The following is a 13,927-nucleotide window of genomic DNA, read 5'->3' on the forward strand; positions in this document are numbered from 1 at the left end:
GACCTTTAACTCCACTTTTCCGAAGCTCTCGGTCCTGGATGAATCCTGCAAACATCTGAGTCTCCATGAAAAGATCAAGAAAGTGGCGTACACTTCGGGATGTGTGAGATTTACGGAATGGTTCCCTTTGGAATACTCGCTCCCCACGCTCAGTGACAGTCATGTTCAAAGAATAATGTCCAACCAACTCCACAAAAAACCTGACAAATGCTTCAGACACCAGAGAATTGAGTGTCACATCTGCTGCAAAATGAAAGAAAAAAAGAAAAGAGAAAAATCTCCTAAATGTTGAGTATCTGGGAACACGGGCTCTCAGGATGGAAGTCATACATTAAGAGATGGAGAATAAATTGAGGAATGCTCATTCTTAGCTTTCTTGCGTGGTCCATGACCAGCAAAAAGCAAATAGCTCATATTCTGACTTCATTTTCCTCCCACACATACTCTTATTACATTTTTTTTTCCGCGGGGTAGGGGGGGGTAGGGGATAACCCGGGATTGAACCCAGGGGTACTCGGCCACATCCCCAGCCCTATTTGTATTATTTTGAGACAGAGTCTTGGTCTTGATGAGTTGCTTAGCACCTTGCCATTGCTGAGGCTGGCTCTGAACTCATGATCCTCCTGTCTCAGCCTCCTGAGCTGCTGGGATTACAGGCATGTGCCACCATGCCCAGCTCTTATTACATCTTGCTTTGGACATCTATGATTTCATGGGTAACTGCTCTTTCAAAGGTTACCAGCGAGAACCAACCAAATCTAATCGACTTTTCTATTTTTACCCTTCTTTAAACTCTGTGCTTCATTCCTGCCCAGCACCATGTTTCTCTTCTCTCAACTTTATACTCTTCTGATTCCCTGATTCTTGTCTTGCCTTTAAGACCAAACATTTATTTTTCTTTACCTCTTCATCTTCTAAGTATGATCCTCAGAACACTTCTCTTCAACATTCCCTTTCTTAAAAAGCAAATTGGCACACAGAAAGAACTGGTTATTTTGGTGATACTCAGTCTTAAATCTCCAGCCTGTTTGTTTTTTTTTTTAAATGTTTTTATTTTTTGATTTTTATTATTATTTTTTTTATTGGTTGTTCAAAACATTACAAAGCTCATGATATATCATCTTTCATACATTTGACTCAATTGGGTTATGAACTCCCATTTTTACCCCAAATACAAATTGCAGAATCACATCGGTTACATAATGGCATATTAGTGACTGTTGTATTCTGCTACCTTTCCTATCCCCTACTATCCCCCCTCCCCTCCCCTCCCGTCTTCGCTCTCTACCTCATCTGCTGTTGTTCAGTTCTCTCCCTTGTTCCCCCCCCCCCTTTCCCCTCACAACCTCTTATACGTAATTTTGTGTAACATTGAGGGTCTCCTACCATTTCCATATGCTTTCCCTTCTCTCTCCCTTTCTCTCCCCCCACTCGTCTTTGTTTAATGTTAATCTTTTCCTCATGCTCTTCCTCCCTGTTCTGTTCTTAGTTGCTCTCTTTATATCAAAGAAGACATTTGGCATTTGTTTTTTAAGGATTGGCTAGCTTCACTTAGCATAATCTGCTCTAATGCCATCCATTTCCCTGCAAATTCTATGATTTTGTCATTTTTTAGTGCTGCGTAATACTCCATTGTGTATAGATGCCACATTTTTTTTTATCCATTCATCTATTGAAGGGCATCTAGGTTGGTTCCACAGTCTAGCTATTGTGAATTGTGCCGCTATGATCATTGATGTGGCAGTATCCCTATAGTGAGCTCTTTAAGATCCTCAGGGAATAGTCCGAGAAGGGCGATAGCTGGGTCAAATGGTGGATCCATTCCCAGCTTTCCCAGGAATCTCCATACTGCTTTCCAAATTGGCCTCACCAATTTGCAGGCCCACCAGTAGTGTACAAGTGTACCCTTTTCCCCACATCCTCGCCAACACTTATTGTTGTTTGACTTCATAATGGCTGCCAATCTTACTGGAGTGAGATGGTACCTTCCAGCCTGGTTTTCAACCTGTGCATTTTCTGGCTATCTATGGGTGATCATTGTTTGGATGTCCCATTAGCACACATAAATTCCATTTATTTAAAAATCACCATATCAGGTTCCTTTTGGAAACTGGCAGATTATGAATCAATTAAATAAAACACATTTAAACAAATAAAACACATTTAAAGCCAAATTTACTATATTTCCCACCAAATGTTTCCCTTTCAACTTTTCACCTCATATTTCACCATGATTATTCCATAAAAATAATTTACTGATGCTAACACACAATAAAGGGCAGGGCTGAGGGAAAACTAGAAGTTTATTGCATTAGACAAAGAACAATGAAGGGAAGGGAGGGTGAATAGGAATAGGAAAGACAGTAGGATGAATTGGACATAACTTTCCTGTGTTTATTTATGAATACACCACCAGTGAAACTCCACATCATGTATAACTGCAAGAATGATATCCTAATTAGAATAAGTTATACTCCATGTATGTATAATATGTCAAAATACACTCTACTGTCCAGTATATCTAAAATGAGCAAACAAAAAAGTAAAAAAAATAATTTGTTAAGAGCTTAAGAAACACCAGGCATTATATTAAATGCTTTTAACAAACACAATAATGAGGTAGGTATTACTATATATCTTTCATAGTTGAGGAAAATAAAGCTCCAATGGTCAAAGGAATTCTTCAGGGTCATGCTATCCAGGTAAGCAAAGATACTGGACTCTCAAGTACCATGATTTTTTTTTTTTTGTATTGAAGATTAAACCTAGGGTACTCTACCCCCACTGAGCCACACCCCAGCTCTTTTTATTTTGAGACAGGGTCTCAGTTGCTGAGGCTGGCCTTGAACTTGTGATCCTCCTGCCTCAACCTCCTGAGTAGCTAGGATTACAGGTATGCGTCACTGTGCCTGGCCAAATCAGGCGATTCTTTTAATTTTTTTTAGTTGTAGATGGACACAATACCCTTATTTTGCTTATTTATTTTTTTTAATGTGGTGCTGAGGATCGGACCCAGTGCCTCACACATGCAAGGCAAACGCTCTACCACTGAGCCACAACCCCAGCCCCTGATTCTTTACTATAATATACAGTTGCAATCTGTAGTATACTCTGCCTCCAGATCCCAGGCTGAGATTCCATATTCATCTTAGACTCCTCACTTTTCTTCCATCTGAATAGTCCTCCCACCCCCACCTTCATAATGTCTCCTTTATCTGGGTTTCACCCTGGACTGGGAATCAGGAACCTATGTATAGTCAGTTCTATCATATCATAGCTGTAAAATAGTGGGTACCCTCACTTTATCTCTCATGGCCTGCCCATACCTGTATAGTGACAGGGTGCTGATTAGGTGACTTCATTTGTTCTTTCTTCCTTCCTTTCTTTTTGCAATACTGGAATTTGAACCCAGGGTCTCATGCATTCTAGGCAAGTGCTCTATCACTGAGATATACCCCAGTCCTTTAAATTACATTAATTAATTGATTTTTGAGGGGCAGTGCTAGGAAATGAACCGAAGGCCTCAATCACACTAGGCAAGTGCACCACCAGTGAGCTGCATCTCCAGCCCCTTTTATTTTATTTTGAGACAGGACTCCCTAAGTTGCCAAGGCTGGCCACAACCTTGCTATCCTCCTCCCTTAGCATACTGAGTTGCTTGGATTACAGGCATGTGCCACCATGCCTGGCTAGGTGATTTCTAATGTCTCTTTCTGCATTACACAGTTTGATTCTAATCTAGGTTTTTATTTTGTCCAATAGACTTTCTTCTTATATCTCTTCTTCTGTGGTTGAGAATCCACGGGCCATTATTGCATTTATTGTCAACGTTTTGCCCCACTTTCCCATTCCTTCCAGTGACTGCCCCATTTCTCTTCCACTTCACAACAATGTTTCTTAGAAGAGTTGTCTGTACATGTTGCTTCTGCCTTCTTATATCCAATTCCTTTTTTAAAATCTTATGTTGTTCTTTCTATAACTTTTATTCCATTCCCTTCTACTCTTTAAAAAAATCTATTAGTGTATTATAGTTAGATTTAATATTAAGGTTGATTTTTACATAATTATATAAGCATAAACCATAATTTGTTCCAATTTAGTCCACAGTACTTTGTTTATATTTTAAGGTATCTACTTTATACATTTTTTGCATGTATGAATATTTCATAAGATCAGCAGTGGAATGAACACTCAAGAACTTACTACAAAGCTTAGAAAAAAAGACATAACATGTCTCCAAAGCTCCCGGGGTGACTCCCCTACTCTAATAGAGGATGACCATCATTTGTAATTTTGTATTTGTTATTCTCTTGCTTAACATGAGAGTTTCATTCCACATGTATACACTTCAACAACATGCTGTTAGGTTTTTTTTAACGTCTTTGAACACTATATAAGACTATGTTCCTCTTCAACTTACTGTTTTATTCAATGTGTGTTTTAAACATTCATTTTTAATATTATATTTTTCTGTCAATGTGCATTTAGATTGTTTTTAGTTTTTACTATCACATACAGTTTCACTATAAACAATTATTGTATTTGTTTCCTAGAGATCACATGTAATAGGTTCTCTAGGGTATGTATCTAAAAACTAATTTGTTAGCTTGTGGAATATGTATACCTTTAATTTTACTTTTAACTGTATTAAGTTAGGCCAATTTGTTTTTCCAAAGTGATTGAACTAGTTTACACAATCTCACCAATACTTGAGATTGTCAGACTTTAACATTTTTGCCACTGTAGTGAGTATAAATATGGTATTGCATTGCATTTGTTTTATTTTTTGGTACTGAGGATTGAACTCAGGAACACTCTACCACTGAGCTATATGCTCAGCCATTTTATTTTTTACTTTGAGACAGGGGCTCACTAAATTTCGAAGGCCGGCCTTGAACTTGAGATATTCCTGCCTCCCAAATTGCTGGGATTACAGGCAAGTTGCTGGAATGGCAATCAAGTGCCACCATGCCTGGGTGCACTGTGGTTTTAATTTATATTTTCCTGATCTTGATGAAGCTGCACACCTTTCCACATGTTTTTGGACCTTTCATATTTCCTTCTTTTCTTCTCTCTCTCTCTCTCTTTTTTTTTGGTGCTGGGGATTGAACTCAGGATTTCACATATGCTAAGCATGTGCTCTTCCACTGAGCCACATCCCTAGCCCATGTTTCCTCTTCTACAAATGTTAGTTGGTACATTTCCCTCATTTTAACATAGGATTGTTTATCCTTTTTTTTTAATATTTATTTTTTAGTTTTCGGTGGACACAACATCTTTATTTTATTTTTATGTGGTGCTGAGGATCAAACCCAGTTCCGCGTGCATGCCAGGCGAGCGCGTTACCGCTTGAGCCACATCCCCAGCCCTGTTTATCCTTTTCTTGCGGACTTATGGGAGTTTTTTTAAAAAATAAATTCTAGACACACAATTCTTTTGTTAAACTTGTTGAAAATGTCTTCAGCTTTTTTTTTTAATTTCTTTTTCATGGTGTCCCTTGATGTTATTTCTGCGCCAAAACCAAACCATCTGAATTTCTATAACTTTATAATAGATTCTGATGCCTATTAGTACAAGCCCTTCAATTATGATCTTTTTCAAGAGTGTCTTAACTATTTCTGGCTTAAGAATGATTGTACTTTCATTTTACATTTTTTTTTTTTTTTTTTTTTTGTGGAGCTGGAGATTGAACCCAGGGCCTTGTGCATGTGAGGCAAGCACTCTACCAACTGAGCTATAGCCTCAGCCCTTCATTTTAAATTTACATATACTTCATATATGTATAACATGTTAGAATACACTCTGTCATATATATCTAAAAAGAACAAATAAAAATAAATTTAAAAAAATGTCTTTTCCCTACACGTGGTTTTTTACACGTATATGCTCCTAGTTTTTCTATAGTTGCTCCTCTAAGTTTCCTTTGCTGGATCTTCCTCTTCTTTCCAACCTCCAAATATCAGAACTCTAACATTATTGTCCATCAACCCAGGGCTCAAATCTTAAACCTCATCTGGTGCCATAGCTTTAAAATAACAATTTATTTTTTAAAAAATATATATTTATAGTTATCAATGGACCTTTATTTTATTTATTTATATGTGGTGCTGAGAAATGAACCCAGGGCCTCACATATGCTAGTCAAGCACTCTACCACTGAGTCACAACCCCAACCCCTAAAATAGCAATTTCTTTCTTTCTTTTTTTGGTACCAGGGACTGAACTCAGGGGCACTCAACCACTGAGTCACATCCCCGGCCCTATTTTGTATTTTACTTAGAGACAGGGTCTCACTGAGTTGCTTAGCACCTTGCTGCTGCTGAGGCTGGCTTTGAATTTGAGATCCTCCTGCCTCAGCCTCCTGAGCTGCTGGGATTACAGGTGTGCACCACTGCCCCAGGCTAAAACAGCATTTTTTTTCCTTTTTTAATTGTAGATGACACAATACCTTTTATCTATCTATCTATCTATCTATTTATATGTGGTGCTGAGGCTTGAACCCAGTTCCTCATACTTTCGAGGCAAGTGCTCTGATGCTGAGCTACAGCCCAAGCCCCATAAAATAGCAATTTCTTAATGCATGTCTCTAGCCCAAATTTTTTTCCTCTGAATCCCAAATTCACATATATGTGCATATATATATATAAATGCCTACCTAACATATATAAATGCCTATGTAATATCTCTAGTTGGATATCTGCAAGGTATTAGATGTCCAAATTAATACCTAAAACTTAAAAAAAAACCTAGATTTTTTACTCCTCTAAATCTGTTTCTTCCTTAGTGTTCTCCATCAGTAAATAGCCTTAGCTTTCTCATCTGTGAAATAGGGATTACATGATGATACTTGCTTCTTAAGTGTATTAAAAAAATGAAATAAAATATATGCTAAATGCTTAGTATAATGCCTGGTACAGAGTAAGCACCCAGTAAATACTATTTGCCCATTTATTCAACAAGTACTTATTAGATGGTGAAAAGAACCAATGGGGGGAAAAAGAGGCAAGGAAAAGGCTAATGAGCTCTAGGAAAGTGGGTGAGAATTTTAAGCAGGATGTTCAGGAAGAACTCAGAGAGATAATGACATGAGCATGGACCTACAAGAAGAAACGGTAGGGGTCAGGTAGACATCTGGGGGAATAGCATTCTATAAATATAATGGAGCAAGTGCAAAGGCCCTGCAGTAGAAGGAGGCCTGGCATACACAGAATTAGCAAGGAAACTGATAAGAAGGCTTTCAAGGTTCAGGGAATCTAACAGAACTTTTGTACAACCTTTAATAAGAGTGTTGAACTTTAGTATTTACTGCCTTAACTTTTAAGACTTTGGCCCATATATCTCCTACCTTGTGAAAAATTCTTCTCCTGAGCCAAGATTTCATTTCGATCTTCCAAAATCTGCATCAAGGCAGCTTGAAGTTTAGATGGTAGAATTTCATCCTCATCAGATACCTGAGGGGAAAAAAATGGAATTTCGTATGAGCTTTAAGGGAGGTCTCAAACAAGCACTAGTTAAGTCCCCAAAATTCCACAAGTGATTTTGTATAATCTTAGCTGAAGAATCAGCCTGAAGTTTCCTTCCTTCTATGGTGTAGAATCCATGATGTTCATGGTATATATATTTAAATTTTATTTTTAAAAAGCAAATAAATCTTATAAATTTTTCTGGCATGTTTCCATCAAATATCGTTCACATACTAGTCTTATCTTATATCTCTAAGACTGTCCCCAGTTGAGTGTAGTAGTGCATGCCTGTAATCCCAGTGATTTGGGAGATTGAGACATCAATCACAAGTTTGAGGTCAGCCTCAACAACTTAATGAGATCTTGTCTCAAACAACAGCAACAACAACAACAAAAAACCAAAAAGATTTAAAATAATTCTCAGATAAGTGATGTTTCAAATGTGATGAGCTAATTTTTTTTTGGCGGGGGGTGGGGGGGGGTGGGGGCAGTTACTAGGGATTGAACCCAGGGGCACGCTACCATTGAGCTACATCCCAAACCCTTTCTATTTTTTATTTTAACACAGGATCTAACTATGTTGCCCAGGCTGGTCTTGAACTTGTGATCCTCCTGCCTCAGCCTCCCAAACAATCGGGGTTATTGGTGTGTGCCACTACACCCAGCTGGAATTTTTATTTACATTTCTAAAACTTTACATATATGTATCCCCGCTTAGTCTATAAGACCTGAGGACTCAAACTTGTCTTAGATATCTTTATATTCAAACTGCTTAACAGAGTATCTAGAAATAATCAGTGCTTAACAAAGGCTCTCTCTCTCTCTCTTTCATTTTTTGTGGTGCTGTTGAACCCAGGCCTCATGAATATTAGTCAAGCACTCTAACGCCAAACTACATTCCCAGCCTAAAAGGTGCTTTTTAAATTTAATTAAATTAGAGCTTTTTGTCAACTCATCTGGAGTTGAAGGATGATTACTTCTTTTGAGAATGGCATTTATTATTTATTCTGTTTCCTCCTTCCTTCTTTGGGATAGATAGCTATAAACCTACGCCAAAAATTTTCAGGTCAATCTTGTCTGAGTGGCCACAATGTCAATTCAAGTGTGGGTAGGAACTAAAACTTTTGGCTGAGTCATGTTCTCTAAGTACTTTCACATATTTTCTGTCTAATTATCTACAGAGAATTCTATATCCCAAACATGTATGTAATCACCTCCTTGTCACTCACCTCCTGTAAGAACTTGTCTGCACAGAGATCAACTATCAGCACCTATGGAATAAAGGAGTCAGGCAAGTTTAACCAGAGACACATTCACAGGCAAATACATTAGGCACTGCTAGATCAGGAGGGGTGAGAACAATTTCAAACAGAATTGTCTTGAAGTTGTAGCCCATTTAAATTAATCCATCAAAACAACAGATTGCAAAACTACTAATAATAATGGCATGCATATTTATAGACTAAAAGAGACTTAAAAAGGGTTAAGGCAACAGATTAGTAGGGTAAGAATAGTCTTTTCAATAAATGGTACTGGCACAGGTGGTTATCCATACCAAGAGGGGGAAAAATGAAATGACCCTACCTTACATTGTATACAAAAAAGTAAAGATACCCGGTGGATTAGATGGGCACAGTGGCACACACCTGTAATCCCAGCAACTCAGAGGCCAAGGTAGGAGGATCACCAAGTTTGAGGCCAACCTCAGCAATTTAGCAGGACCCTAAGCAAATTAGCAAGACCCTGTCTCAAAATGAAAACTAAAAAGGGCTGGGGATGTAGCTCAGTGGTAAAGCATTCCTGGGTTCAATCCCCAGTATGGGAACAGGGGCGAGGGATAAAAACAAAACAAAAAAGAAAACAAACAAAAAAGACACATCATTTTGGAAAGTGAAAAGGCAAGCCTCAAAGATACTGGTTTCCAGAATATAAAAACGCATCAAGGCTGGGGGTGTAGCTCACTGGTGGAGTGCCACTTAGTGTGTGTGTGGCCCTGGGTTCCATCCCCAGCACCACACATACAGACACCTTACAAAGCAGTAAGAAGATAAGTAATCCAGTGGAAAGACAGACAATACGTTTTATAAAAGTTGATATTCAGATAGCCAGTAAACATATCCCGACAATAATCAAGGAATGTAAATTGAACTAAAATGAGAAGAATATTACCCACCTACCAGATAACATTAAATTACACAAACTGATGATAGTGTTGACAAGGACATGGAGCAATAGGAACTCTCATACACTATTGGAGGGAGTTTAAATTGGCACATCTATTTTGGTAAACAGTTTTACTTTATTTATTGAAGCTGAAGATATGCTTACCATATCTTCAATTTCCAAGTAATTGAATTTACAAGCATATACCCATATGACTGAATGCATGTGTGTGCCAAGGGTCGTGTGTAAAAATGTCTATAGTAGGATTATTCATAATAATGTCAAGTTGAAAACAATTCAAATGTTCATCAACTATAGAATGGATAAGAAAATTGTGGTCAATTCACACAATAGAATACTATACACAATCTGAATGACCCAACTAATGTTAAACTCATTAATATGAATGAATGTGATACATAAAATATTGAGCAAAAGAAGCCAGACAAAAACTATACTATATGAATCCATTTATATCAAGATTAAAAATAAGCAAAGCTGTATTATACTGTTTAAGGATGCATGCCTATGAAAAAATCCAAGTAAATGAATACTATAAAAGTCAAGATCGTGGTGACCTTTTGTGTGGAATGGGGAAGGGATCAGAGATTAGAAGAAGGCATGCTGGAGACTTCTAGGGTGCTGACACTAACTCCATTACTATAATGTGACATTCCATTCCAATGCCATGTTATGGAAGTGTTCATTCACTCTGTGACAATTCACTGTGCTGTTTATTTTGTTTAGGGCACTTATAGATACATATATAATCAATCTTATTATATTTGAAACAATTTTTAAAGTTAACCAAGGGTAGTTTTTGAATTTGACTTAAATATGACAGCATAATATATTAATAATTCTACCATTCTTCAAGAGCACTTAGTTTCATTTGTCAGTGCTCTCAGATTTTTCACAGGTGCCACTTATTCCATCTTACCTCTTCAATGGGTAGATCCTGGAGCTGTGGTAAGGAGCAAGACAAGATTCCAATGAGGAATGGAGTGGGCGAGCATACAATGTCAATCATAGATGCTGGCAGGACCGGGATGTAGGTGTGCTGCCAGGTGAATGGATACAGTGTAGCAACCACAGCATGGCCACATTTCGACAGGGTGCTAGACAGAGGAGAAAGCAAATGTTGTTACACTCAGAGCAACCCAGGGAAGGTGTTCCAGACATTATGTTCAAGAATTACAAACAGAGGCTGGTTACAACTTGGTGAATACTCATTAATTTTTGCCATTCTATTTAAAATTTTAATTTACTGAAAATATTTAATATCAACCTATTATGTTGATATTATATATATATTGATATTTTATTATATAAATGTTCCCCCCAAATTATCAAGCTAAAAATTAGTGTGCAAATAGAAAAGCAATACTAATTTTTTAAAATTTTTGTAGTTGGTGTTTGAGAGTTGAGTCTTGCTATGTTGTTGTCAAGGCTGGCCTTGAAGTCCTGGGCTCAAGTGATCCTCCTGCCTTACTTTCTCAAATAGATAACCACAGGCAAGAACCAGACTAGTAATACAAATCTTTAACGACAGTTTAAGCAAAAATTCATTTTGAAAGGAAATCTATTAACCCCAAAATATCATTGTTATAGACTAATGTAAATGGCTATCTAGTTAGCATTTGGAATTATTCATGTCTCTACAGCATTAGGTAACTGAGAGGCTTATTTTAGATTTTTTTAAATATGCCCAAGTTTTAAAATAGAAAGAACAACAACAGCAAAAAATGAAGAAATGTAAAAAACAAAAGAACAAGCACCAAGGTAAACTAACATTTTTCATTTATTTCTTACCTTAGGCTGTTAGCGACAAATATTACCCTCCGCTCTAAGAGGAGAGAAGCACAGACCCGGATGAGATGACACACGCTCAGGCACTTAAAAAGGCATTCAAAGTCCACATGTTCCAATCTTGAATCTAGTGGTCGGCAGAGTTCAATTGACTGAAATGCAAGAATTTGAATCAGGAAAGCTGATGTTGGAAAACAACCCATAATGGCAACACTAATAGATACTCTCATTCTTTTACAAGTTAAGTTCCAGAAAGAGGGTCTGCTACAAAGTGTTTGTGAAATTGTCTACACTAATCCTAAGATCCTATAGCTTTTTTTTTTTTGCTATAAATTTCTGGTCAAAACTTTATTCCATCTGAAAATAACATGGATAATCATCATTATCGCACTGAAATTGTCACTACAGAGGGATCTAATCTAATCTAGGATTACTTTGGGTCTTGGGTTGAGGTTCAACTATTTCAGAACAATGGATATTTTCCAGTGCTTTATGGGAATAAAAATATCATTTACAGTTTATGAAAAAGGGAAACTATTTCTTTAAGTTCCCGGAAATTCTCCCTATAGTACAAGGCCTGCTCTCTGGTAGCTATGAAATCTTTTCAAAATGAGCTAACTTACCCCATCTCCAGCCCCAGGGAGGTAGCTCTTAACTGTGATGGTACGTCCAGGAGCTGGGAAAGGAGCTTCCATGACACTTCGCATGAATGGATAAACAAGGGCAGGAGACATTTCTCTTCTCTTCTCTACTTCATCCAGAATCTACACACGCAATGTATGTTATTTTATTTTGAGCTCAGTTCAAAGATAAAAGAATCCTTCCTATTGTCGGAACTGTCAAACTTGGTGTATATATCTGAATTTACGATAGATAAGCTTCTGAAAGCAATAAAATTTCATTATAGCATCATGTCTGTTGAGGGTTTCTTTACAATCCTAAGAAAAGTTACTAACAAATCAGATTATTTTTAGAAGATGAGTCCCTTTTCATTTCACTAAGGAAAGGGCAAAGAAGGTAACACTGAAAATGATATCCTGCAATTTGGGGTCTAGGAAAAACATGAGAGAAGAAAGGAGATGCTTCAGGCCACAGTCTTTAAAAATTGAGTTTTAGCAAACCAAAATGAGAATAATACAGCTACACCCACAGCCCCTGTGGGGAACCTTTCTAAAATAATTTGTCAAAGTCTTAGTGTTTCTCAATGAAGTCATCAGCAACAAAACTTTCTTGGAGAGAAGAAAGGATATCAATTTTCAGAGAGTCCATTCTTCACTCACCTTTGAAAAAAGATTGAAGCAGCCTAGGCGACTAACCATGCAGTAGACCTCCGGGAGTCGCTTTCCTTTGCCTTCTGGCTAAAAGAAAAAGCAACAAAGACAACAAAAATCAAGCAGCACAAGTCTTTACTAATTCTGACTATTAATATTCTTTTAATATTCTTTTTGTGACATGAGTCTTACTATGTCACCTAGGCTGGCCTCAAACTTCTAGGCTCAAGCATGCTCCTGCCTCGGCCTCTCAAGCAGCTAGCCTACAGGCATGCACCACTGTGTCCAGCTTCTTTTAACATAAGTTCATACAGAGAAGGATCTAAGGGTCTTATCTTTAGTGAACACTGAAAGATAGGAAAAATGCCAAAAATGATAGCTTGATGTATTCTAAAAATGACAGCATAATTTACTCTAAGTTAAGTGTAAGCACTTACAAGAAGAAAGCCCTCAAATGGCTGGTGAGTAACTCAAAGCTCCATTGATTGGCTCCTTGTACTCCATTCCTCAAATATATCCACACTGATATTCAGCCACTATGTTAGAAGTTACTTTATTATAAACAAATAAATTTTTTTAATATCTTTATTTCTATTTATTTATTTTATGCTGAGGATCGAACCCAGGGCCTCATGTGTGCAAGGCAAGCACTCTACCACTGAGCTACAACCCCAGCCCAACAAATAAATTTTTAAAAAAATCCATACCCTTTCTATTCTATTCTTTCTATTCTAGAACTAACTAAACACATAAATTTTATTCATGGCTAATCTCCATCTTGCTGTTGTTATGTAAACTTAATATAATTTCTTTTAAATACAGATCACTGAGTAGTCCTCAGACGCATCTAGAGATAGTGTTTCTGAAGTCTATCTATGATTCCTTGACCAACTCACTAACACAAATCTGGTACTTACCAACAGCTTCTTACAGTAACCAAACCACCGACTTCCATCTTCACCAGTCAAGACAAAGGAAAATGTTTCACTGAAAAAATAGCCAATAGTTATTCTGAGATAAAAACAACTGCTTATGACATTCCTCATGGAACAAACAATTGAAAATTAGGGTTCAACAGCAGTCATTTGTGATATTAAAGGAAGCATTAATATTACATTTATTTCAAGTCACACTCCTCCTGAGGAATGTCCAGGCCTTGAGAATATCTTGCCTTGTACTGGAGTAAGCAAACAGGTGTAGGATATGCTATTGGTGCTGTTG

At 37.3% G+C, this 13,927-nt stretch overlaps 1 protein-coding gene across 3 annotated transcripts in view; it reads right to left on the reverse strand.

Annotated features, from left to right (window-relative positions):
- Dennd2c (DENN domain containing 2C) overlaps positions 1-13,927 on the reverse strand; it is a 79,630-nt gene that overhangs the window by 3,843 nt on the left and 61,860 nt on the right. For 2 of the 3 annotated variants that reach the window (XM_027940322.2, XM_071618220.1), the window contains 8 exons: positions 13,624-13,693; positions 12,716-12,793; positions 12,059-12,199; positions 11,439-11,587; positions 10,567-10,744; positions 8,693-8,734; positions 7,346-7,451; positions 4-243 (listed from right to left, as the gene is read on the reverse strand). In XM_027940322.2, the coding sequence (XP_027796123.1) occupies positions 4-243; positions 7,346-7,451; positions 8,693-8,734; positions 10,567-10,744; positions 11,439-11,587; positions 12,059-12,199; positions 12,716-12,793; positions 13,624-13,693 (1,004 nt within the window). The remainder of the gene's footprint in view (positions 1-3; positions 244-7,345; positions 7,452-8,692; positions 8,735-10,566; positions 10,745-11,438; positions 11,588-12,058; positions 12,200-12,715; positions 12,794-13,623; positions 13,694-13,927) is intronic. The other variant, XM_027940323.2, reaches the window with a different exon arrangement.

Source organism: Marmota flaviventris, chromosome 10, assembly GCF_047511675.1.
Source record: "Marmota flaviventris isolate mMarFla1 chromosome 10, mMarFla1.hap1, whole genome shotgun sequence".
NCBI lineage: Eukaryota > Metazoa > Chordata > Mammalia > Rodentia > Sciuridae > Marmota > Marmota flaviventris.